The 27,194-nt window shown below is 49.5% G+C and overlaps 1 protein-coding gene across 1 annotated transcript in view; it reads left to right on the top strand.

Annotated features, from left to right (window-relative positions):
- The window catches only part of TMEM132D (transmembrane protein 132D), a gene marked incomplete at both ends in the record, with an annotated part of 576,289 nt that overhangs the window by 385,878 nt on the left and 163,217 nt on the right, over nt 1–27,194 (top strand). Inside the window, one exon of the mRNA XM_080821223.1 lies at nt 14,786–14,969. Coding sequence (XP_080677349.1) covers nt 14,786–14,969 — 184 coding nt within the window. The remainder of the gene's footprint in view (nt 1–14,785; nt 14,970–27,194) is intronic.

The following is a 27,194-nucleotide window of genomic DNA, read 5'->3' as shown; positions in this document are numbered from 1 at the left end:
TGCTTTTTTCCTTCCTTCCCTTCTCTTCTCTTCTCTTCTCTTCTCTTCTCTTCCCTTCTCCTTCCAGATTTGTGAAGCTCAGAGCAAGGTCTCATTCTCTTTCTTCTTATGAGACCTAAACTTTTCTCACTGAAGTGCAGTTGTTGTTGAACTGGGGCATGAAATGCGAGGTGGTGGACGCATGATCCATCAGGTTGGAAGGATTTGTTTTTGTGTAAGTGATGGCGTGGAGTCCCACTCTGCAATCCCCTTTTCAAGTGCTTAGCATCCAGCGGCTTTTATGGACATAAAAACACGGCATCTTTGTCCATCCGGGGTGCTAGAACAAAATACCACAGATGGGGTGACTTACAAACAAGAGGCATTTGCTTCTCGCAGTTCTGGACGTTTGAAGTCCAGGATCAAGGCACCTGCAGACTCTGTGTCTGAGTGAGGCTGGATTCCTGGTCAGAGACGTCTTCTCACTGTGTCCTCATGTCAAGGGAGGGGAGGGAGCTCTCTGCGGTCTCTTTTGTAAGGGCACCAGTCCCTGCCACGTGCTCACTTCTACCTTTTGACATCCATCCAGTGGCAGCAACCAATGGCAAATCCTCCCTGCTGCCGAAGCCTGCCAGGGACTAACTGCAGTAGCCCTCTCTTTCTTGTTAACATGTGAAGGATAACTAATACCATATGCTCAGACTGACCAGTGACCACTGGCTCACACATTAACCACCGCAACAACGGACACATTGATCTAGTCAGGGTCTTGGCTTCAGAATATGCGTTTGCCACCAGCAAGTGCCTCACCATTTGTTACTGTGACATGTGATGAAATGCTGGGGGCAGGTGAGTTGTTAAATGCCTCTTGATATCCCCCCAACAGCTAGGTTTAATAGATATGCATAGATATAAAGACACATCAGTATTTTTCTAATTCTATTCAGAGCCCCACCACCATCATCATCATCATCATCACTACTATCAACATCACCGTCATCACCATCATCACCATCATCACCACCATCATCATCATCCTCCTCATCACCATCATCACCACCATCATCATCATCATCCTCATCACCACCATCACCATCATCATATCACAATGTCACCATCACTGTCACCACATAATCAACATCACCATCATCATCACCATCACCACCATCACCATCATCACCATCACCACCATCATCATCACCACTATCACTGCCACATCATCTTCATCACTGTCACTATCATCATCATCACCATCATCATTGTCACCATCATTACAAACCAGGATCTTTGTGCCATCATCATCACCATCACCATCATCACCATCATCATCACCATCACCACCATCACCATCATCACCATCACCACTATCACTGCCACATCATCTTCATCACTATCACTATCATCATCATCACCATCATCATTGTCACCATCATTGCAAACCAGGATCTTTGTGCCAGGTCTGGTCTAAAGATATATTTATTTGGCCTTCCTAGTGATTTTAAGAAAATTCAAATTAGTTGTCAATGTTTAATAATCAGGACCTTTCAATTTTAAAAAGAATGGATGCCTTGTGGGGGGTGACTCAGAATAGCTATCGGTACTGGGTGTACGTTCTCCCCAGAACAACAGGCAAGAGCTGGGTGGGAGCAGCCCCAGGAGTCAAGGCGTGCCTTCTTCAGTTAGCCACAGTCCCCAAAACTGCTGGCTTCCTTAAGCAGGCCACACTTCTCACTCTGTGCTTGCCCTTTATAGTGTCTGAAATAGGAGATCTCATCCCCAGTACTATAGATCATACGTATCACAAGCTAAAGAGGGCTAATAAGCATGCTAAAATTACTTGGTGTCACTGGCTTTAATCTCTTTCTAAGGGAAACCTCTCCCCCTCTCTCTATTTGTAGCTTAAGATGACTATTCATGCCTTCATCTACTTTCTGTACTGCTGGAAAATTCAATTGACATGTCTCCTGTCACCTCATCACACAGCGATCTTTGCAAATTAGCCCTCTGGCAGATAGAGCCCCAGCTATAAAGATCTGCCCAAGCTGCCTCTCAACAGCTAGATGGGGTGTTCAAAGAATAAATAACAGAGGGGCGCTAGCTACCAGCAAGTGTTTAAACACAACAGTGAAATCTTATGATTGTATTCTCAAGCATGCTAGTGAAGATGAGTGTTTCATCAACTAATTCCTTCAGTTTCCTATGTAACTCACATCGCCAGACTCATTCAGAACTGGGAAGATAGCAAAACTAGTACCTGAATTTAAAAAACAACACGGGGGCACCTGGGTGGCTCAGTCGGTAAAGTGTCTGCCTTCGGCTCAGGTCGTGATCTCAGGGTCCTGGGATCGAGCCCTAAGTGGGGCTCCCTGCTCAGTGGGGAGTCTGCTTCTCCCTCTCCCTATGCCCCTTTCCTGCTTGTGCTCTCTCTTCATCAAATAAATAAATAAATAAAATTTTTGAAAAATGAACAACAGATATTTTTATTAAGTTAAATTTTTATTTTTATTTTTTGGTGGGGAGGGAATTGGAGGGGAAGACGAATCATGAGAGTCTGTGGACTCTGAAAAACAATCTGAGTTTTGGAGGGGTGGGGGTGGAAGTTTGGGTGAGCCTGGTGGTGGGTATTAAGAAGGGCACGGATTGCATGGAGCACTGGGTGTGGTGTGTAAACAATGAATTCTGGAACACTGAAAAGAAATTTAAAAAAATAATTTTGAAAAATAAAGATAAAAAAATTGTTAAATTTTTTAAAGATGGGTTAAGGAGAAGATGGTTAAAGAGATGAGCCATGAGCATCAGTTTTCCTGGCTTTGTTTCCTGTCCCCCAGCAGACCTTCGCACAGATACCGTAGCTACACACCACAAGAGGCATGTATTTCCCCATACTATTAAAATGGTTTCTAGCTGCTTGGAACAAAGGACCAAATGTAATGACTTTTAAAACATTGTGATTTGTGTATCCCAAACAGCGAGAAGATGTACAATCATTAAATGATGCAATGGGGTCTTTGTGTCTTGTTTTCCTGCCGGGCAAACTCACCATCACAAGATGGCAGCTGCACGTCCAGGCATCACATCAGTATTCCAGGAGGAAGGGTAAAGTGCACATGCTCTCTGAAACTGCACCTCTTTTTCAATGGAAAAACGTTTCCTTGGAAGCCTCATAAAATTGATTTCTCCTTACATCTTGTTGGCCAGAAATATACATATGTTGTAGCTTCCCAGTCATTTGGTTTTCATTGGGAAGGGGTACTTGAACTTGCCAACTTGAACAAATTGGGCTCTGTTGGCAAGAAGGAAGGGGAGAATGGATTTTGAGTACATCCAACATTGGCCAGAGTCATTGACTCAGCATTTTGTTGAATACTCATCTACTCAGAATCTAGAACATATGGGGGTCTGTACGGTTGAGTAAAAGGAACAGTTGAAAAGAAAAGAAGGAAAGAAGTTAGGGAGGGAGGGATAGTTCCTGCCCCAAAGCATTCTCTCTGTGCTTAGAGAATTACCTATGTAAGTAAGTAACTAATCGATCACAACGACGACTTTGGAAAGTGGTCAGACCTCTGAGTGGGGTGTGTGTGTGGCGCACTGAACAATTCTGGGGGCATCATTCGCAAAGCCAAGGTGGGTCCTCTTTGAAGCGTTCAGTGCACAGCCTGCACAGATGTCTGAGGCAGCCCTTGCTCTGGTGATGATGAGTCAGGGAGATCCCGTGCACAAAAATGTAGTTGTGATTGTTGACCATCTTGTAGTGGAGACACCGGAGGCTTCTGGAGATGAGGTGTTGGATAACATAATGAGGGCCACATCCAGATTCCATCCTGGGTGTCATTCCTGGTGAAGTCCATTGTCTCAAACACTGTGTATCACTGCTGATGGCCGCTGTCCAATCCAGAGTGTAGCTGTGATGACCCAGTCGCCTTCCCAGCTATCAGACTCCCAGGGAGTGGCATCAACTTGAAGATCGCAGGTACAGCCAATTCTGCTTCTCCCTGATAACAAACATACCCACCTGCTGGTCTGAGAAACTCCAGCCCGTGAAATACTTCCCCCTGCCGCTTTATGAGATTTCAGTAAATCACCCGTCGTTCCTGAATCCGAAAAGGCAACATTGACTTAAAGTTTATCTTTAATTATATTTAAGTCACAAGGCTTAACAGAATGTATTGACATTTATACCAAGAAATTAATTGACATTGTATGAACCTCAACCAGCAAATGAATTCTTCAGCCCCGGACCCTGAGCGCTTGAGGGCTGAAGCAGGCTGATGTATGGATCGTCGGACGTGGTGGGGCTTGTTTGCATGGGAGTTTACCTGCTAAGCCTCCAGAAACAGAATCCTCTCTTTCGTAAGAAGAATCAACTAGATACATATTTGAATTGTGTTTTGTTGCCAAAGAGAACATCCTAGCCTCTCGGCGCTTCTGTTTGTCATGTCAGAGGGGAGTCGAGAGGACCGTTAGCCGAATTAGCAGTGATTGTCCCTGTCGATTAATAATCCTGTTTGCATTTTCCGATGAATGTAGAGCCTTCTTTCTACCCCAGCAGTTGGGCTGCGTGTTTAAAGAAATGGTGGCCAGATCAAGAAATAGTCTTTGCTTGTCATTTATTCCAGGACCCGGTGGATGGCGTTGTGATTGTAGGGGACCTTGGATGTCTCATGTAGCTAAGCCGACAGACGTCTGGGGAGGGCAGCCTGACTTTTCGGACTGGAGACAGTCCTGTGGCCTGTGAGCTCTAGCACTCGCCCTTCGACAAGGCACTTGTCGTCCAGACCTCACACCTCGTCCAGACACTGAGAATTTCAGTGCAAACTGTCTTCCTTTGACCTGTCTGCCGACGGCTCCTACCGATGGGGAGTCTGAAAGGAGACCCCCTCTTAGCGCATTCTCTCTGAAAACAGACAAAAACAAAGGGAGTGGCGGAGGCATCTCTGAGTTGCCAGGGGAGCAGAAGAAAGCTTTTTCCCATAAAAATTCTCCAGTGCTGAGTCTAGGGGGACATGCTGTGCCGGGTACGGTTGTCGGTTGGACCGAGGTGGAGGTGGAAGGAGCCTGTGTGCAGAGCTGGTATTTCAGAGACAGACCTTTGCCTTATCCGCGGAGCGGGGAGAGGGAGATGTGCAGGAGTTAACTGTATGTAGCGGGTCTACTTGCCCCCCTTGCCAGCCCCACTTGACTCTGAGGGCCTGTGTCCTGCCCCAGTCCCAGCTCGGCCTCCCCCAGAGACGCGGAGCTGAAGAGAGAGTGACCGGCATCCTCGTGACCTGTGTGTGCAGACACGGTGTGATCTCGGTCTCCAGCCCTCGGCAGCCCCGTCGACAGTGCTAATGTGTCGGGCATAGGAAATTTTGGGGGTGAAAAACTCCCAAGAAAAGGAACATAGACAAAGAACACGGCTCTCCATCTCCGAGTATGTTTGGGAAAATGTCGTGAAGTGGCGATGCGCCGGTTAACTTTACTCTTTTTCTCCCTGTATGTGTCTGCTGTAGAAGTTTCTACCTCGTGTGTGGGAGACACTCTCAGAAGGGGGTTGGGGGGCGTGGGGCAGCTCCGGGACACGTTCCAGACATCGCACTTTAAATGGGATTTGCTTTTCTTTCCTGTTTCTGCATGAAGACCTTTGGGGCTTCTGATCCCATCACACCCCCTCCCCCACCACCCAGACTCCCTTTTAGTCTGAAATGTTGGAAGCCCTCTTTAAGGGAGGAAGATTCATACTCTATAAAGGTTCATTTAAAGTCAGTCTGAGTAAAAATAAAGACTGCAGTGACATGGTAGAAATCCCTAAAAATGAGGTTTGATTAGGAACTTACCTTTTACCAATGAAGTGTAGGACAGAGAAAAATCAGGGTTTTTTTTTTAACCTTAAATAAGCAACAGTTATCATTAGACTGACAGCTTTATTCTCAGATAAAGATGGAAATCAGTATTGAATGGGTGGGAGAGGTCATCTTTCAGGAAAAAAATACTCCCATTTTGGTGCATTTTGAAAAACGAATCTAGATTTTCAGGGAATTTTCTCAACGGTGTATCTTGTTAAGTGTCTTCCCTTGTTTTTGAAGCGCCTGACTTGTCACGGTCTTTGTTAATTTTCCCTTTCAAACACTTAACAGGTTTGCTTCCTGCCATGTCCTCGTTTGTCAGTCATCTCGCGCCTGAGTCAAAGGACCCCAGCAGCGTTCTCCCAGATTCCATTCGCGGATTTTATTAGCTATGACATCTTTTAAAAGATGTGAACTATCCCCGCGCCATGGATCGTGTGGTATTGGCGTGTTGTCATGTTTTGTGTACAGCTGGCAATCCCCGATGGCGTTTGTGACAGATGCTTGTGATACAAACGTTAAATGAGGAGAGATCGTTGCATGATGGCCCCTTCATGCTACAGTACCCTTATTTCAGTACAGGAAACCCTGGTGCTTATTCCGGGGTCTTCCCTGCCGTCAGCGTTTCCGTGGAGCCCTTCTTGCCGCAGGGGAAGCCGGGCTGTTTGGATCAGCAGCTCCGTGGCTCTGGGGAGCCATGAGTGCATCTGCGGCGAGTCTGTTTCCGCCCAAAGCTGCGGTGGGATGGGGAGCCGGTGGACACGGTCGTGGGGCCGTGGACACGGTCGTGGGGCCGGTGGACACGGTCGTGGGGAGCCGGTGGACACGGTCGTGGGGCCAGAAGACTGTGACCGGCAGCAGGATGGAGCAGAAGCTCATGTGCACACCACGGGCGTCAGCCCCGCACGTTCCCCCACAGCCCACAAGCTCCCGTGTGTCTGTCTTGTAATCCTGTTTCTTTCATTTCTGCCCCCTCTACCTACATCCTCTCTGGTCCACCTCTGGTCCATTCTCAACCCTCCAACCACAGCGATGTCTTCAAGCCACTGACCTTTGCTGGAAGCAGTTTGGTGGACCCATGTTTAGAAGCAAAGGACCCAGGGCTGTTTCAGCAGGCGGGGGTGTCCCGATGGGCCCCAGGATGCTCTGAGGACAGAGCATCATTTGGGTTTTTAGACAAGGGTGAATTCATTTGTGGATTGATTCCTTGGCCCCTGGAGCCCCCGATATGAGACCCCAGCTGTGAGCCTCCCTAGGGCGGAGCTCCATGCTGACACACAGGCTCCGTGGGCCACCTTTGTCATCAGAACAAGTTAGAACAAAGCTAAGTTTGTACAGTGGGAAGCATCCAGGGGAGAGTCAGGAATCGCTTGGCCAGGAAGACAGCAGCCACGTTCCATCCCTTCTGGGGCTGATCGCAGCCTTTCCTGAACCCCACCCATCTGCGGACTGATTTGGAGAGTTCTCCTTCCCCATTCCTGTTGCAAACCCACCCAGCATCCCCTGGTCAGGAACCCCAACCTGGGTGGTCAGATAGAGGGCGGGCGTCATCACACATTTCAGGAGGGCCTTTCCCACTTTCCCCTGGTGGAAGGAGCACATAATCACTGCCCGCTCCCCTTCTCCCCTTCAGAAGCTCCCCATGCCTCGGCCCGTATCCCCATGCCTGTTCTCTCTACCCCCCACCTCCATCCTGTTGACCCAACACTCAGACCCTTACCTGGAGGAGGTCAGTGCTGAAAGGTGGGGGTGTAGCTGACAGGAACTGCAGACATGAGCAGTTCTGACAAGAACCCCACCTGGTTCAGAGAGGGACACCCTGGGGGTCTTGGCCACAGAGCAGAGCATAGGGCGTGGTTTGGCTCTTGCAACCACTGGGGTCTGCTACTGGGACTTAGAGGGCAGGGCCAAGAGGACAGGTGTCCTGGGGTTGGTGGGGCGTCCCCACCAAGGCATCATTGCCCTTGACCTGACCTTCTCACGTTCACTAGACATCCCTGTAGGACTCACCACGCATCTCAATGTCACTTTTGTTTTCATTTTTTTCCCATTATGACAATTCATAACTTGGCTTAGTCTGTTTTTCCTAGTTCAATTAAGACTCTCTTGTACTTTGTTATTATACAATAAATCCCATCTATGAATTCTTATTCTAATGGCAGCTTGTTTCCCAGACTGTGCATACACCTGTCTCTTTCATTTTCCTCTTCTTCATACACAGAACACTCTCAGATCAACACTTAAATCCAAATTTCTTCACTTTCAGTGGAAATAAATATTTGACTACCTCACAATGTCATCTACGGAAAATATTCCCAAGCATTTACCCACTGATCAGATAAATGTTCTTTTATTATTTTTAGACTTTTAAGTTGAGTTGCCATTTCTCCAGTGATAAAAGGCAGAGATTGGCAAACTTTTCCTGTAAGGGGTGAGATACTAAATATTTTAGGCTTTGTAGGCCCTGTACTTTCCATGCTACGTGTCCTTTTTTTCTTTATTAACAAAATTTAGAAATATAAAAACCCTTTTAGTCCAGGCTCTGTGCATAGACAAACTGTAGTTTGCTGATTCGAAAAGATAACACCACATGTGAGCTAGAACGCCTTGCGTGGTCTCCCTCTGCCCGTCCTTCAGCTGCGTCTCACACCTTAATTCCTTAATTCCTGGGGGCTCCAGCTGCCCTGGTTTCCTGGGTTTTCTGCAACACATCCTTTCCCTCCAAGCACAGGACACTGGTATGTGCAGTTCCTGGTTCCTGGGACTCCAGGTTCCTCCCCATCCTCCCTAGGGAGCATAGTGCAAGCCTTGCCTCCCTGAGGGGATCGGCCTTAGCTCCCTGACTGCACCAGAGTCCTCAAGTCTCACCAGTGCGTCTGCTTCTCGTGCCTCTCATCTTTTCTTACGGTTGCCAATTTATGCTGGTTGGTATGATCATTTATTTAGTATTGATCTTCCCCATTAGACCGTGTGATCCTACAGGAGCAAAGGCCTTGAGCAATGTGCTCTTGGGGGGCTAGAAGGAGCCTGCTTGGTGGCCTTTGCCAGTTTCCCTGGTGTGGAGACTCCCAACACTGTCAGTCTCAAGCTACCAAAATGGCATCCCTGCGCGTGGAGGCGGGAAGCGCCCGCATGGGATCTTGATGTGTTAAAGCCGACCTTTGCATGGGTGTCTCCATCCCCCAAGATGGTATCCAACACATAACAGGAATCGGGGGGACCTCCCCGATGGGGTGGATGAATGAAGGACAGCACGGGAGCAAGGAAGCACCAAAGTAAAAGGAGGACACGGAGCACCCCTGGGTCCGAGCGATGACTTTCCCCTTTTCGTTCCCAGAATAACTCTGGTTGCCAGGCCTCTGAGGATTATAAGGTGGAAATAGAGGGCACGAGAAGACAAATTTATGGTGACAAAAATCTCATTATAAAGTACATACATTAAAGGGATCGTGCATATTTTACTTCCTAATGAAAGGTTTTTATTCTGAAAATGCTAATGAAAAAGTTAGGGGAAAAGACGTCAGTGATGCAGAACTTGAATACTGGAATCATGTCTAAGAAGAAACAATTTGTTTGAGTAATACCCTCATTTTAATCTCGAAAATGAGATGTGGAGGAGGGGCGAGGAAGGGAGGCTCCTGCGTTTGGGAGACATCGGGGGACCCAGGTCCAGGTCTGGTGTGGATTTCCAGAGCGCCGTGGCGGATGACGGTTGGCTCGCTTTGGAGGCCTCCGAGTAGAGCCAGCGGTGCTGAGGACCCAGAGTGACAGTCCCTTTGTGCCCCACCGCCCGCTCATTCCTCTTTTCTCTTCCATCGCCAGAATCCCTCACCAAGCACCTGTCAGTTGCCTTTGGTGTCCTTCTTGCTTTAAAAACTCTTCAGTTTCCTTAGTAGCAGGTCATGAGGCAAGGACTTGTATGCAAGTGATGTATGATGAAAGTGTCCCAGGAGAGACTGACAAGAGACCTGGGAAAGGAGAAAGGACGGGGAAGAGCCCAGACATGTGAAGGGTGGCTCCAGCCTGACCCCATGGGGGAGACTCTGGGGTGTGAGGGGGCTCCCCACCCCCCCAGCTGGAGGCGAGGCAGCTGGGCTGTCACCTCCAAGCATCACCAGTCTCTGCCTGAGCACGCCCTCCCAGGGACGGAAACCCTAGGCACTTTGATCTCTTGGCACTGTGGGCAAGGTTGTTTTGGAAACTTGAGAAAGAAAGACATCCATGGGAAGTCACAGGTAGACGTGATTAGGAACAGAAGCACTTGCAAGCCAGAGGTGAGGCATATAGACACGACGCAGGTGGTATGAGGAGATAGTCTCTGTCCAGTGGTAGGTGACTGTCCTTCACACAACCTCTAGAGAGCATTCTGAATTGTCTGGAGCACATCTCAGACTACTTTCCAAGTTCACACTAGCCTCGCCTCCTCCTGGCTTTCCTTTTGTTCCCGGAAATTTTACCCATTTATCTTTGAGCATACCATCTGGAAAAGCCTATTTGGAAATGGAATTTCACTCTGTACTTTTTCCCCACCCCACCCCACCCCACACACCCTACCAGCTTCCCCGCAACACTCACACTCGCCCCGGGAGCCAGTCGCCAATGTGGGCGGTGGCAGAGTGAGGTTTGATCATTGGCATTCTTTTCAAGGACCTACCATAACATGTTGGTTTTCTAATCTGGAAAAAAAAAATGCAGGTAGCTCTGAAATGCTCGGTTCTAGACGGTTCTCATTTGAGCAACCACGTCTACAGGGTTTCTCGTCCCTCAGTGGATGCGAGGCTCTCGTAGCTGAAGCTCTGGCTTCCGTGTTTCTGCTTTGATTTGTAGACACATCACAGGACTAAAAGCGTTGGCCGAGGACCCTACAGGCAGCCTGATATCAAAGTACCTTGTTAGAGACATGTCCCGGCTTTGCTTGTCCTGAATTTATTTGAGGCATTGGATACTGAATTCTGCTTCCACTAGGGGACGGGAAGTTGCTCTCCTCTGTCTTCTTGCTAATAAGCAAACCTGTCACCCCCAAGTAAGTGGTAGGGGGGCGTAATCCCACAAGTATCCAGAGTGCCCCTTCTGCATCCACGTCTCCTGCCTCCTGCCCCTGTTAGCTGGGTGAGCCTCGCCGAACCCAGATTCTCATCTACAAACTGGCAGTTGATCACAGTTATTTACTGTGACACAGTGAGAATTTCATGCAGGCATGAGACCTAAAAAGCCCTTAAAAACAGTGTTTGGCACATTCAGAGTACTTGATAAAGGCTGGCTATTGCCTCGTCTGGAAAAAGAGGTGACGATCTTGAAGTAAGACTTTTGGAAAAAAAAAAATGATGTCCTTTTTAGCCTTGGGATCTACTGAGGTGGTCTTGTAGGGCCTCAAGTCTTATCTCCTTCCCTGGGTTCCTGAGCCGTGGCCCTGAGAGTGGTGGTCTCTGTGCCTGAGAACCTTGTGTGCATTTCCCTTGAATTTTGCCAAGCCCCAGACTGTGTCATGCGGTCCACAGCCCTGCCTCTGTCCATTTGAAGGAAGCCCTTCCAGGTGAAAAGCTGCAGAGCCTGAACCCAACACACAAAAGCATCCAGGTAAGGGAAGGCTGTTGAGGAATGGGAAGAGCTCTCCGAACCAGGGAGATGGTCTTCCTCTCTGTAAGGAGGACAGGCTGCAGGAAGGTTCTTACTGCCTGCAAGCTAGCGAGGGCAGAGAGGTGGTTTCTTGGCTTGCTGCTGCTGGTAGCGCCCATGCCCAGAAGGCTGGCAGGTCCCCAAGTTGGATGGAACCCGGAGCCACTCTGTGCAAACCCTGCCCAGCTCAAGAGGACTGCCTTCCTAGAGGAAGCTCATACGTGGAGCCCCTCCTTACTGCTCATTGTTTGACTGGCCTAGGGGGCAGGAGATGGAGGAGGCTGGAGGGGTAGGGCTGCACCCAGGGCCATCAGAAGTGGCATCTGGACACATCAGTCTTCTCCACCCCTGGGCCTCCCTGGCTGGAATTCTGTTCCTGTCCCTCCTCACTGTGTGCTCACGGGCATCTGGAATCTTCTTCGCAGCTCACCTGTGCCTTCACCTCCCAAACCCGCTAACTCCATACATTGTGTTTCTAATACCTTCATATCCAGAATACCTCCCAGAGTGCCAAGGTCCACATAATTAAGCCTGTATAAACCTGAGTCAGCTGTCCATGGTCCTGAATCTGGATCACCTGGATTAAAAAAGAGAGAGAGACAGGTGGAAAGAAGGAACAAAGGGAGAGAGAGAATAAGTGAGACTGATGCCTAGCCTCACTCTGGAGGCCAGGAAAGCTGTGGGACTGGTGCATGGTCATTGGTTAATTTATAAAGTGCCCCCCCTCCCCCCGCAATTCCAATGCACGGGCGAGGTGGAAACCACGGCTGTCAGCAGACACACTGTATAAACATTTACTTAATCTACCGTGTCTGTGTCCTCTAACACCATAGATGCCATTCTGATGAACACCAGGCATTTAAACTCTGTGCTAGACACGTCTTGGAACAAGTAAGCACAGCCACTTTCCAGGACCCTTGCAGTTAAATCCACAAACTACAAAGGTGCCATCCTTCGCTTTACAGTCAAACACGAAGAAATGATAAATATTGGCAAATAATATGCAAGCTTTCTGGAATCCTGCATGCACGAATCATTTGCAAAGAGATATTACAGTTCAAATTTCTACTGACCCAAGTCGCACGCGATGAGCTGTTCCAAAGCTCGATCCCCAGAATTTACGAAGGAAATGACCAGGAAAGCGCTCCACGGCCCCGCTGTATCCCAGCCTCCCGGATGCCCAGGTGAGGACTCATTCAAGGAGAACATGCCGCGGCACACAGTGTCGGGATCCACAAGCCTGCTCTGCTCCCCGGTTAAGAATTCCCAGCGTAGGGAGCTTTCATCACCACATCAAAGAGAGGAGAGTGAGCTCGAAGGCGACTGTGTTTTCTTATCCATCTTGGCCAGGCAAGGAATCTGTAGGGAAAGAGAAAATAAACGTTAGAGAAAACCTGGCAGGGTCACCAAAGGAGTAAAACTATTTGAAATAATTTGAGCCCTTTTAACATTAGAGTTGTTGATTTTATGGCTATAGCTCTAGCAGGATGGGAAGAATTTAAATCCACGGAGGGATTGGCAAATGCATTCCCGATAGAGCGAACTCCATGAGCAAACAAATAGGCTAGGGCCGCACAAAAGGTCCAGTATTCCAGTGGAGCGAGGACTGCTGGGTTTTGCTGGAGGTGAGGGCACCTCAGCGGACACGGGAGGACAGAGAGCCGTGTAGACACTGTGGTCAGGTTTCTGCCGTGTGGACATTCCCCTAATGCCTCAGCTGTAGGCTTGAGTTCCTGAACTTAACGTTGCCTCCCCTGTTCTGTGAGTCTCCCTCTTCTAGTGTCCAGACAGAGAAGGTGGGGCTCAGTACGGCCGAAAGAAGGGCTTGCCGTCTCCTGAACAGGGAGGAGATGCCAGAGTTCTTGCGAGCTCCCAGACCAGGAAGGTGTGTGCCAGCGCCCTGATCTCAGGATTCCTCTACCTGCGGGAACCCCGCATGGAGCTCCACAGAGACAGCGGCCAACTCTTACCACAGCCCCTGATTCTCAGAGTTAAGCTGCATTCTTTCAGAGGGGCTCTCAGAGAGAGGGGGTCCTGTGGGATTTAAACAGCAGGTGCCCTTTTCTTCGTGATCCATGCTCACCGCGCGTGGCAACTACCCCTGCTCCGTGCCAGAGACGTGCCTGTGCAGAAAGTCAGGCTCTCTGGTCCAGTCAGGGCTCTTTCCTTCCCTGGGACAGTCCCCCAATGTCATGCATCTGTTCTTGTCCATCCCCCCCTCCCCACCTCCTTTCATTAGCGCTACCCCGCTCATCCTTTACTTCGAGGAGAGAGCGCCCTGGGAGCCCTGCCGTCGGTCTCTGCGCGTCTTACGCGTCCGACGATGTGGTGAACATGTTTCGGGAGCTCTGTGTGCATAAAAGGCCAGACCCCGCGGTCCAGAGCACCAGAAGTCAGCGACCACCCTGCAGTTACGTGACATTTGAATCTTAGAGACGGATCTGGTACGGGGGATGCTTGGGCCCCTGAAGCTCGCAAAGCGTGTCTCCTAGCTGCCTCCTCTGCTCACCCTCACCCGTGTGCGCCTTCCTCTTGTCCTCCCTCAGGGAGTGGCTGGGCCCCCGTGGCCTTTTCCCCACGTACATTATAGAGGAGCAGGCGTCTTGTAGAAGGGGACTCTGAAGAAGCAGAAGACGGAGCCAGTTAATTAAACTAACATAAATTGCTACAAAAATCATCCTGATGATCTCACTTGGGTGCGTTTCCAGATGCGTGTTTATAGGAAAAGCCAGTAGGCCCAAAAACTCACCATTGTTACAGGGACTCCTGTGTGCAGGGGACATCTGGCTGCTTCCGCGCAGGCGCCCCGTGCTTCCACGCATGCATCCCGTGGCCTCGCTGTCCCTGCCTCTGTGCCTCTGCAGCTCTGTCTCACCACCGCCCCATAGCAAAGCCACGTCACCCTCAGACACCTTTAAAATTCCGTGCACCCCATTTGAACTGACTACCGACTATGGCTTTGGAAGATCTAATATAAGCAGCATAGAGATTTCAGGGAGTGGGGAAAGAATCCTGAGCTCCTAGATGGACAGAGGGAAGGAAAGCATTTAGGAAACATAATCAGCACTTTTGATAACCGTCCATAAGCACCTGCCCTGGGGAGCTGCGCAGCCCACAAAACCGGAGAGCTGGTGTCTAAGACCAGCCAGTGCCGCAGATCAGGTTGGAAATGGTGTGGGCTTTGTTTTGTTTGTTTGTATCTTTGTGTGTTTGTCTTTGATGTTGCGTCTCTGAAAGCTCTTTACAGGGATGATAGGAACACACACGGACGCTCACAGAGACACATATAGAAATGGCGAGTGTTACCCATTGTCTGCCTGCCACACCCCAGTCACTCAAAGTTGTTCCCCTCTGCTTCTCTCCAGTGTGGATGGAGCCTCCTACGAAGTCATGCAGATCGACGTGGAAATAGAGGAGCCCAGTGACCCACCGGCCACACAGCTTGTCACGTGGCAGGTGGAATATCCAGGGGACATCACGTCCGACTTGGGCGTATCCAAGATCTACGTGAGCCACAAGGACGTGATGGGCGTCATACCGCTGGCCATGGTAAGGATGTCCCTGCCTTGCGTGGTCCGTACAGAAACCGAGGGAAAGAAAGGCTTCACACTGTCACCCAGACTGGGTGGGAACGTGCCAGTGAGCCGAGAACCAGGGTCGCGGGCACCGGAAGCTGAAGTCTGCTACAAAGACTTCAAACGAGGTTACTACAGAGACCACAAAAATACATTGTCTCTAAGTAGTATTTTCAGAATATTATTTAGAAGGGCATCAAGCTCCAGGGGTTAGAGTTGGACCTTCCGTGATAGGAAAATTACCGATCATTTAATAGCTGTGTTTCTGTCATACATTGTGGACTTTAAGGATCTCAGATTCATACACCTGCAGAAACCAAAGAGATTATGCCCATGAGTGATGGGGCAGGTGATGTGGCCGACACCTGCCCAGTTCTAAGTCTGCAGCTAGTACTTACCGTGTAGGAGAGCCGACGTGGCAAGCGTGCGTTCTTGGTTCTTAAGATCTACCGATTTCCCAGGGAAGCCATAAATATAGTTCAAATGTGCAACGTCAGCTTGGTTGTGTTGGCAGCTAATTGGAAGCAAATGAAACACTCTATAGGAAAGCGTTACTATATTCATTCACGGGGCGTCTGTTTACAGCTCAGGAAAGACCGAAGACGGTCGGTCTGCGTGCGTGCTCTCTGGGACTTGAGGAACAGGGATGGGCTTTCATCCGGGAGGGGCCGGCCCTTGTTTGTCCTACGGTGCCTGTGGGGAGACCTGTCATCCATGCCCCCTGAATAAAACACGCCGACGCCCTGTAGAGCTCTCCCTGTCCTCAGGCTCTTCAGCAGTCCCTCCGAAGGAATAATCCATTTTTAAAATGGGAATTTTCATGGCACCAAAGCTTGGGCGTGTCTGTCTGCTGACAATAACGTGAGCTTCTCCTGTTACGAAAGTACTTTCCTGTCAAAAATGAAGCTCGAGTTGACCTACCCATTGACTGCCCAGCGTCTGCTCTACACCGTCTGTTAGGAAATATCGGCGAGTGTTATTATGGAGTGCAGACAGAACCCCGGGAATCAATCTTTCAATAAAAGGTGGCGTGGACAGTTGCCTGGTGACAGCAAGTTAGTTATTATGAGGCTCATCAGGAAATGGGAAGGGGTTCGGGGTGCTCTGTTTGTAAGGGCTCCTGTTAACGACTTCTTTTATTCGGAAGGCATCGCGCCTCCCCTGGTGCCTCGTTGCATGCATGACGGTAGCATTCCTTTGGTTAGGCTTTTTGTGAGTGGTTTCTATGAGTGGGGATGGCAAGACCATTTGTCTTGAATAAGGAACTACTTGAATTTGCTCCTTTTCAGCACCTTTGGTCGGATGGGCCGTTCGCAAGGCTCGGAACAGCTTCGGTGGTTTTGCTCGGCATAAGTTAACCTCCTGTTGTTTCCCACACTCAGCATTTCCCCTGCCTCGTGGGTCCCTGACGCTCCCATCACTTCTCCCAAACCCCGTCGGTCTCCATACCCTGCATGAATCCCCACTCCGACAAGGTGCCTCTCCCTCCTGCGATGGTCTCTGACCATTCTCGTCTGACCTCGCCTGTCCAGCTACGATGTAGGGCTGTAAGAGTGTGTCGATCTTAGCCAACACCTCGCTGGCCCTTCTACAAATTGGAAATTGCATTCGGTGGAAAGCAAGAGAGCTCCTCCACCGACCCAGTCTACCTTAGCCCAGCCTTGGGGGCTTAGATACATCTGTGTTTCCCTTTTCACATGCAGGGGCTCCTCAGATAGCTGGTGTGGCTTTGGTAGGTGCCCCGGTGCCATCAGAGACCCAGGCTTTAGTTTGAGGGCAGGAATTCCATGCTTACGGTCCAAGATGGGTGCTGGAGTCCCGACCGACTTACCCATATCCTGTAGACCGGAAAAAGTAAGAAATGCACAAGCTCAAAGATGACCAGTTACTTTTGCCTTTCAAGAAGCAAGGATCCAGCATAATATTTCTGGTTACATCCATTTGGCCAGACCTAGGTGAAAGGAAAGCTGGTTAATCTTTATGTTAGCATGGCTCGTTGCTTAGAGCCTGTTTCAAGGAAACAAAAAGGAAATAATTATTTCAAGGCAATGGGAAGATTGGTAACAGTCCTCCTTCATTTCCGCGTAAGGAAGCTGTGGCTCAGCGGGGTCAGTTGTCTTGGCCCCTGAGTGTTTTCCATTCTGTGCTATTTTCAGGAAGCTCCTAGGAAACAAAATCACATAATTGAATCCCAGCACATGCTTACTTCACGGTGTCTCACTTCCCGAACATCTCAAGGGGGGAGAAATGACACCCACTCGTAAGTTGTTGTAAGGATAAAGTTGATAACCCAAGAGTGCCTGGGACGGTGTCCAGTCCGGGGCAAACATACAATAAATGGTAGCTATTATGTTCGTTTAACCTCTGGATACAAAGTGTAAACAGTACCCTGACGATAATATCGTAGGTTCTTTCAGGAAGGGGATTCGGCCCCAGCCCCCGTATCTTACGACGTAAGAACGGTGGTAGACAACGCATGGGGGTTCACAGATTGGACTGAGTTGAATGAATTTGACTAGAACACATTTGGTCTGATGAGGCTTTCCTAGTGACCTTGGAGCATCTTCCTCTATGAATGAGGGTGAAGTCTTGAGGGTCCCGACCCCCCAGTCTTTCATATTTGGAGTGTTCTGAGACCCCCCCCTTCCCGAGAAGGCTGCTTCATTTCACCTTTGACTCGACTGCTGAAAGAACTTTGGCCATTTTTGGAGAGATTACCCTCATTAATTGAACTCTTTTGTGAATTTCATTTCATTTCTGCTTTGTCTTTGGTCATCCCATGTTCACTGGGGGATGTTTGAAGGCGATCGGATACCCATGCCTCTATTAATCTACTCATCTGGTCACACGTTCTTGACTATTGGAGAAACAGCAGGAAAGCCAGCTCACCAAGACCGTGACGAGTGAGGAGAAGGTGCTCTGGGCTGAGAGCACGGTCACTGAGCACTCGTAAGCTACATAAGGGAGTGGATCTTCAAGGGTGATTGGAAGCCACTGGAAGGCTCTCAGCAGAGAGTCACGGACCCATGTGTGTTTTCAGACGAGCACCCTGGCTGTAGGTGGGGAATCGATTTGGGGGAGCAAGAGTGACATCAGAGAGAGTTAGAGCCTGTCCTTTGGCTGCTGTCAAATAACTCTGACCCAATGAGCACAGCATTTACTCATCCCTAATCTGTCCCGTGGGAGTGTGAGAAGCCTGGGGCTTTTCACATGCCTCCACGGACTTAGGACAGAGCCTCCCTCTGTCCTGTCGTTGAGTGACCCCAGAGGTACCGACCTCATCCCCATGGCCTTGAATTAATAATAATCATGTCCCTGGGGCAGCCCGCAGGCACAGGCAGATCGGCAGAAAGAAAATGTGCCCCTTTCCATCCAGGACATGACCCGTCCCTGAAGGCAGCATGCCTGTTCCCAGCATGTCAGCTGTGAGCTCCGCCAAGGGGCCACCTCGAGCTGCATGGGAGGTGGGAGAGTGAGCTCTATCCCAGGGGCCATGCATCCCACTGAAAGTATTTTATGGTGGGTGAAGGAAGGAACACAGACGCCATCTGGATGGCCCTGTGGACTGCGATAAGGACTGTGGCAAGGTGCATCCTTGCAGGTACATCTTAGAAGGTACAGAGGTGATTGGACTGTCCCATGCACCAGGCGTAGGTGTGAAGGAAGAATGGGAGAAAAATCCGTGACTTCTAGTTCTGGGCTCACTCAGAGAGCTGCAGTCTATCTCCACAATCGACCCACAACCTAAAATGTTCGAGAGACCTCCCATTATGAAGTATCCCATGGCTTCCGCTTTTCCACAAAGATCTTTGTACACATCTCCAAGTGATTCCCGTACAGAAACTTTTAGGAATAAACCCAAATCAAAGGATTTGAATCAATGGGTACGCTATTTTGTAATTTTTTAAATAGTAGTCTCCAAACTGCCTTCTGGTAGGTTTAACCTATTTCATTCCGCCTGCTGCATATGAGGACACCCATTTCCCTGCGACTTTACAAACGTAGGATACTGAAATTTTAAAATAGGCAGTTTATCTGGCAGAAGCAATACCTTATTATTGCCTTAATTTGCCCTTTTTTGGTTCCATTTGTAAATTTTCTCTCCTTTTTTTTTTAAGATTTTGTTTATTTGCGCACGCATGCGAGAGAGAGAGAGAGAAAGGGAGAGCGAGCGTGAGCGCACAAATGAGGGAAGGTGCAGAGGAAGAGAGAGAAGCAGACTCCTCACTGAGCAGGGAGCAGCGGTTCCTTCCCAGGACCCTGAGGTCATGACCTGAGTTGAAGGCAGACACTTAACCAACTGAGCCACCCACGCACTCCCGTTTGTAAATTTTCTTACCGAACATTTATTCTTACCCATTTCCTTTCCCTCTTGGGAATTCCATTTCTTGTTACTTTGTCATTGAAAAACCTTTTTAATTGTGGAAAAAACATGTAACATGAAATATGCCATCTTAGTCATTTTCAACTGTAGAGTTCTTTAGTGTTAAATATTTTCACATGATGATGCAACAGATCTCCAGAACTTTCTCATCTCACAACCGTGAAACCCTAGCCACTAAACACTAATTCCTCCTCCTACCCCCAGCCCAGCCCGTGGACACCACTTTCCCCTGTTTCTATATATCAGCGATGCTGGCCTTTCCACTGGCATGTTCTTACAAATATTCTTCCCAATTTTCCCTGTGCTTTCTAATCTCACAGATCATATATTTTAACAAGCAGGAGTTCGGGGGCACTTGTTTAATTTTCATGCACTCAAATCCACTGATCTTTTCCATAATGGAAATCCTCCTCTCCCCCTAATTATGACCAAGAGGAGGAACATGCCTGTTTAATTGTTCTTGTAAAATCCCCGAAATTCAAATACCCCCAGACAGCACATTTGAATAGGTAGAATTGTCATTTTGAAAAGATAAAGCTGGAGGTAAAATGCAGTTGTGACGCCTTATACTATTATTAAGGATTTGAGATCACTTTGGAGGAGGCTCATGGCCCCTCCGTTCTTTGTGTGACTTATAGAATTCCATGCAGGAAAGCTTTGAAATGAGATGCAGTTAAGCACCAACATTCAAAGCTAATTTCCCAAAAGACATTTATTTCCTCCTCAATATTTTGCCCATTTTTCCCTGATGTCTACAGCCATAAAACCTTTTTTAAAAAAATCCACTCATGTATTTCTACTTTTATTACATTCTTTTTTTTTTTTTTTTTTTGCTCAGGAAATGATGCCTTACCATCTTGTAGGTAAATATATTCTTGTCCTTAGGGAGGAAAATGTGAGGAGAATGTCATTAAATGTGCATTAACGTTAATCTAATTAGTGCACATCTGTAACTGTGTGTCAGAGTCTGATTCTGGAAAGCAATGTTTGCACTTCTTAGAAGAGCTGGAACTTTCTGGGCTGGGGCTCAGGGTTAGCCTCAGTTGCTCAGAGCTCTTCAACATCCTTCTCCCCTATCTCTGGGGTTTGGGTAAAACAAGTGTTTTGAGCTTCTGCCAGGATTCAGATAATGACACTGATATGTATCCATGGGAATGCCATGCCAGCTAGTCCTTGAAAACATTAACATGTGCTCTTCATTTTAAACTGAGACTAAATATGTTTTCAATCCTGTTGGGTGTGGCCGTTGGGGTACTGTGGCTGCTGGTATACTGTGGCTATTGGGGTACTGTGGTTGTTGGGATACTGTGGCTGCTGGGGTACTATGGTTGCTGGGATACTGTGGCTGTGGGTGTACTGTGGTTGTTGGGGTACTGTGGGTGCTGTGTATACTGTGGCTGCTGAGGTACTGTGGCTCTGGGGTACTGTGGCTGTTGGGGTACTGTGGCTGCTAGTATACTGTGGCTGCTGGGGTACTGTGGTTGCTGAGGTACTGTGGCTCTGGGGTACTGTGGCTGTTTACTGTGGCTGCTGGTATACTGTGGCTGCTGGGGTACTGCAGTTGCTGGGGTACTGAGGTTGCTGGGGTACTGTGACTCTGGGGGTACTGTGGCTATTGGGGTACTGTGGCTGCTGGGGTACCGCAGTTGCTGGGGTACTGTGGCTGCTGGTATACTGTGGCTGTGAGGGTAGTATGGTTGCTGGGGTACTGTGGCTGCTGGCATACTGTGGCTCTGGGGGTACTTTGGCTGTTGGGGTACTGCAGTTGCTGGGGTACTGTGGCTGTGAGGGTACTGTGGTTGCTGAGGTACTGTGGCTGCTGGTGTACTATGGCTGTTGGGGTACTGTGGTTGCTGGAATACTGTGGCTGCTGGTGTACTGTGGTTGTTGGGGTGCTGTGGCTATTGGGGTACTGCAGTTGCTGGGGTACTGTGGCTTCTGGGGTACTGTGGTTGTTGGGGTACTGTGGCTGCTGGTATACTGTGGCTGGGGTACTGTGGCTGTTGGGGTACTGCAGTTGCTGGGGTACTGTGGCTTCTGGGGTACTGTGGTTGTTGGGGTACTGTGGCTGCTGGTATACTATGGCTGGGGTACTGTGGCTGTTGGGGTACTGCAGTTGCTGGGGTTCTGTGGCTCTGGAGTACTGTGGCTATTGGGGTACTGTGGCTGGGGTACTGCAGTTGCTGGGGTATTGTGGCTCTGGGGTACTGTGGCTGCTAGGGGACTGCAGTTGTTGGGGTACTGTGGCTGCTGGGGTACTGTGGCTGCTGGGGTACTGTCTCTGGGGTTCTGTGGCTCTGGAGTACTATGGCTGTTGGGGTACTGTGACTGGGGTACTGCAGTTGCTGGGGTACTGTGGCTCTAGGGTACTGTGGCTGCCGGGGGACTGCGGTGCTGCTCTAAGTCTGGGGCATGCAGGTGGGTGATGCCACTCTCCTGAGGATGGTACCAATGCGCCTCCACCCCTCTTGGGCTCCTGATGAGGTTCCCACTTCACCAAGTTTTTCAGCCTGGACCAGCAGTCTTCGCCGTCGGAACTGGGGTGGGACTTCAAACAGAAAGTATCAGAGGGTACAGTCCAGATGGACGATTGTGATTCCAGAAAATGATCAGAAGACTCCTGTCCTAATGAACAATTTGGTGCTGGTGACATTCTGTGACGTTTGCAATGATGTGCCGTCCAGGTGTGTCTGCAGATCCCTGGGGAGGCCACCCATTGTTAAACAAGACCAGAGTCAGTGTACCACGTGCTCTTTGTGGCGTGCAGTGTGGCATTGAATGTCACTGTCATCAGAGCACAAATGCATCTCACAGATCTCTTTGCAGAACCCACTTCCCATGTCACCTCCTCCAGGGACCCTTCCTGGATCCCCACAGCCAGATGTGCTCTCTGTTGACTCTTCCACTCTGTCCACCCCATGATTTCCTGTGCACGGTGAAGACGGTAGTCGAGTCGCGGGATTCAGACACTCTTGAGTTACGTTTGACAGTTGAGATCACTCCCCTGGGAGCTGTGATAGGGCGAGAGCCAAACCCAAGATGTTTGAGAAGACCTCAGCCCAGTACATTCCTTCCATACCCTCTCCATCCTTCCTCATTTCCTCTTGTTTGAATCGCACCTAAACCCTTCCAGTCTTCAAGCCCACTTCCAGCGTAGAAGCAGCTAGACACCAGTGCACCACTGTTGACGTACTGTTTATGCTACCCTCAAATGCCTTCTGCTCGTGAGCGTGGGTGAGGGACATCCTAGCCCAGACAACCGCAAACAGAACTGCCCAGTGCAGACCTCATCAGACCCTTGACGACTGTATTGACTGAGCGCTGAGTTCTTTCTTACGTGATTCCTGGAGTTGCAGGGAACTAATCATCAGACAACCTCTCCCTTCCTTGTTCAGATGCATCTTCTTAAGTCTTACTGATCGGGTCGTGCCCCGAATCCACGGTTCAGTGGGCTGTTATTCCATTTCTGTCAACCAAGCTCGCAAAACTGACCCGTATTTTTATGGCCACATAATTTCCTATTCTAAAGACTGATGAAATGCGTTTTAAGTACGCTTTCCTGGATCTAAGACATCCCTCCCCTTGAACACAGTCGATGCCCGAACAACATGGGTTTGAACTGCGTGGGTCCACTTATATGGGGATTTTTTTTTCAATAAATAGAGTATAATACCGTACATGTGTTTTCTTTTCTTACGATTTTCTTAAGAACTTTTATCATCTCTAGCTTACTTTATTGTAAGAATGCAGTATCATGCATAGAAGACACAAAATGCACAAAATGTGTGCTAATTGTTTATGTTATCAGTCGGGCTGCAGGTCGACGGTAGGCTGTGAGTAGTTCAGTTTTGAGGGGGTTAGAAGTTCTGTGTGGATCTCCCACTGTGCGGCAGCTGGTTCCTCTAAGACCCGTGTTGTTTAGGGGCACCTGGGTGGCTCAGTTGGTTAAGTGTCTGCCTTCAGCTCATGATCCCAGGGTCCTGGGATCGAGCCTCAAATTAGGCTCCCTGCTCAGCGGGGAGTCTGCTTCTCCCTCTCCCTCTGCCTGCTGCTCCCCCTGCTTGTGCTCTCTCTCTCTGCCAAATAAATAAAATCTTAAAAAAAAAGAAAAAAGACCCAGTTTAGAGTCAAGTGTAAAATGACCTTTCTTTTCATGGCCCACACCGTCCCCTGATCTTCAGAATCCTCGTGACTTCATCTCCTGGCGTGTCACCCACCTTGCGTCGATTGTCTCCTCCCATCACCCTGGGTCCCCTTCCTAATTGCACAGCCGGCAGAAGGCACAGCACTGTCCCCTCGTCGAGGCCCAGAGAGCGGCCTCACCACCCCCTGGAGATAGGGTGATGCGGGGCCCTTTGTCTCCCGTCACCCCCGACGTCGGCACGGGTAACGTGCTGTGCCTGTCACCTACCGAGATCAGAACCGGAGAAAAGGCCCCCACGTGAGGGAAGGAATCTCTCTTTCCTGGCGCCCGTAATGAAATTTCTTTTTATTTTTGGCATGAAAGCAGCTTCTTGGCTCTTTTCTGTTTGACTTTTCGTGGTATTCTTTTCCTGTGTCAGCCTGTTAATTAATGTGCCAGATACCCTCTGTTGTTTTCCTCAGACTTTTTGAAAATTCAGTCACACTGGATAGCACACCCTTGCTTTCATTTTTATACCTCCTCAACCAAGTGAAAATTAAGTTGTGGCTAGAGCCCTTGAGGAAAGAGCCTCTGCTTCAAGAAGAGTTCCTGTTTCGTGCGTTCCGGGGGGGGAACTCTGGTGGCCCTCAACGGTGCTCGCACGAATGACACCAGATCCTTGATGCTCATTAGGTGCGAGGTACACTCTCCATATCTCCTTCGTGTGAACTCATTCGGTCCCTTCAGGGACCTGGCGAGGCCGGAACTGCTCTTCTCCCCATTTCACGGACGCAGGAGGGAGGGCATGACCAGTGGAAGGATGCTCCAAGCAGTCCAGCCACCGAGCTGAACCGGAGAAGAGCCCAGATGGACGGGCTCCAGAGCCCTTGCTTTCCACCAGTGCACCACACCCGCCCTCTCCGTGAAAACCGCATTTCGCCTGCCGATCGGTTCAGTATGCAAAAGGATCTTTGGAAGATGCAAATACAGGAAAAGAAAAAAAAAGACACACACACACACTCATAAAAGAATATGAAATTGAGAAGTCGTACTGAAATCGGAAAGTCATCTGAAAATGAATTATTTATTATGCACAAAGCCACTGCCTTTGCTTTTCAGCCCACTCTGGTGCCTTTGATGCCCCTAATGAGCCATCCTCTGCAGAGGAGATTTATAATGAGCTGGTGGTGGCTAACCGTCAAAGCTTTTAAAGGTACCCAGTACAAACTAAGCCAGGTGTTTGTGCTGTTGTTGGCTGCCTGGTCGTTATCACAGCCCCCGCTCTCGTCCAGCCGTTAGCTATCAGTGAGCAAATAGGCTCGTGATGTAACTCGTTTTGCGGGCACTCCAGAAAGCAGTCCAGCCCCGCAGCCTTCCCTGAGCTCCCACCACGTGCCAGGCGCTGGCCTTTGTGTTGGAGACGCAACAGGGCTCACATCCCATTCGGGGGCGGGGGAGAGACAGCTGGTAAATGAGTAAAAAATAACTGAGCAAGGTGCATTCGGAATTGGTCTGTGCCTGTCAGGAAATAAAATGGGATACAGGGACGTGAGCCCTTTGAGACTGGGACGTCCCTGTAGAGGTGACATTTGAACTGAGACAGAATGCCAAGGACGTGGCCAACGTGGGACTAATCTGATGAGAGCTGGCTTTCCAGACAGAAGGGAAGGCAGATGCCAAGGCCCAAAGCTGGGGCCTGCTTGGCGCGCCTTACAACAGAAAGGTCAAGGAAAGCAGGGGGACAGTGATCAGACAGGATGAGGTCCGAGTTGGCAGGCGCCGGATGACGTAGACGGTCATCGGCCATGATACGTGCGGCAAGATTTCTCAGTGAGTGTGTTTAAATCTCATTGGACTTGTGATTCACCTTTCCAACATCACTCAATACCAAAAGGAGAACGAAGTTGGTGGCGTGTGATCAGTGGAAGTTGACAGACCATGTTGGGAGCTACCTTGACGGTCTGGGTGGAAAGAGCCAAGGACTGGGTCTGGCTTGATGAGGACTGTGTCCAAGGCAAATGGAAGGCCTTGGAATGTACTGTCTAAGTGTGGCCATCGGGACTTGCTTACAGAGACCAGGAGTTTGTTTGAATGGGTGACACCAACCATGAGTCTAGGCTAGACAATACTGTGTGGTAGAACTCTGGGCTGTGACACAAACGTTTTGTTATGTGAGCCCTCCAGCATGGCAGCCGCAGCCCCACGTGGTTTCTGAGCCCCGGAAACGTGACTGAGATCACTGAGGAACCGTGATCTTTCTGTAATTTAATTACATTGACCCTTGAACAACGCAGGGGTTGGGGGCACCGACCCCCTGCACAGCTGAAGGTCTGCGTGTCACTGACAACTTTGCGGAGCTTCACAACCGAGAGCCCGCTGTCGCCTGCAGACCTTCCCCCAAACATAAACACCCAGTTAACAGATTTTGCACGTTCTATGTATTACACACCGTATTCTCGTGATGAAGTAAGCTAGAGGAAAGAAGACGGTTTCAAGAAGATGAGGAAGAGAAAATGCATTTATAGAACTCTACCACATTCACGGGAAAAACTCCACATACAAGTGGACCCACCTTTTTCAAACCTGCGATGTTCGAGGGCGGGCGGTAATTGAGATTTGGCCAAGCTTCTGATGCCTAAACTTAGACAGCATGACTGTCTGGTGGCTACCGGCCCTCAGGCTAGACGGCACACCTCCAGAGCTGTGGCTTGGGGAACGGAGGGGAGGTCACGCAGTTTCCGGGATGCGAGTCTGCATATCCTCCCCTTGCGCCGCCGACCCCTCGGTCTGCTCGTCTCCTCCCTGCTCTGGGCCCGGGGAGTCTTTGCTCTGGGCATGGCTTCCAAGGGCTTGTCTGGTCTGCTGGATTCCAGTTGGGTTCAGTCAGCGGTAGGCAGTGGAAGGAGACCAGAAGGAGGGCGAAGAGAAAGGCTGGGGGTTTGGCTCCCCTGGTTCTGTGCCCCATCAGCCCTGAGTCTCAACGACTGCGTCGGTCCCTCGGAAGCGGCAGCCCCTGTGGGTCATTGGAGCCGCAAGAGCCATACCAGGGGGGATGGGGTGGGTCTCCTGCCGCTCCCTGCAGGTCTGAGTGTCCGAACGCACCGCTGTGTCCTGCCGTGGAGCCCCCCTGCGGTTTGTGCCCTGAAGCACACAGCACTTTATTATAAACTATTTGCTTTTATTTCTCCTTTATAATTCCGTGAAAACATTATATTGATTTTTTAAGCACGTGTGTTGGTAGGTCATATTCATTGTGGTTCTTCTTTTGGGATAAAGAAGGCGCTTCTTAATTTGTGGTATAAATCTCCGTTATATGAAAGGAGCATTAGATCAGATAGGATTGCAAACAGTGGGGTTGGCGCCTGCTTCCTGGGAAGGCAGGGAGAGTAAATGTTGTCCCTCCTGCGGGCCCCACAGCCTCTGTTGCAACAAAGCAACGGTGCCCTCGGGAGCCCAAAGCAGCGGAAACACACCCGCCCATGGGTGCAGCTGCGTGCCGCTCAGACTGCCCGTGAACGTGGAGATGGGAATTTCGGATCATTTTCATGTGCTGGCGGATCGCATGCTTTAAAAAAAAAAGAAAAGAAACATTTTTACGTGTAAAACCTGTGAAGGCTATCCAAAAGCTAGAGCTTACGGAATGTCATGTTTAAGCCGATCCATCATCAACTAGAGACAGAGCTTTTTCTCAG

This window comes from Martes martes, assembly GCF_963455335.1.
Source record: "Martes martes genome assembly, chromosome: 13".
NCBI lineage: Eukaryota > Metazoa > Chordata > Mammalia > Carnivora > Mustelidae > Martes > Martes martes.
This window is presented reverse-complemented; position numbering and strand designations above follow the sequence as displayed.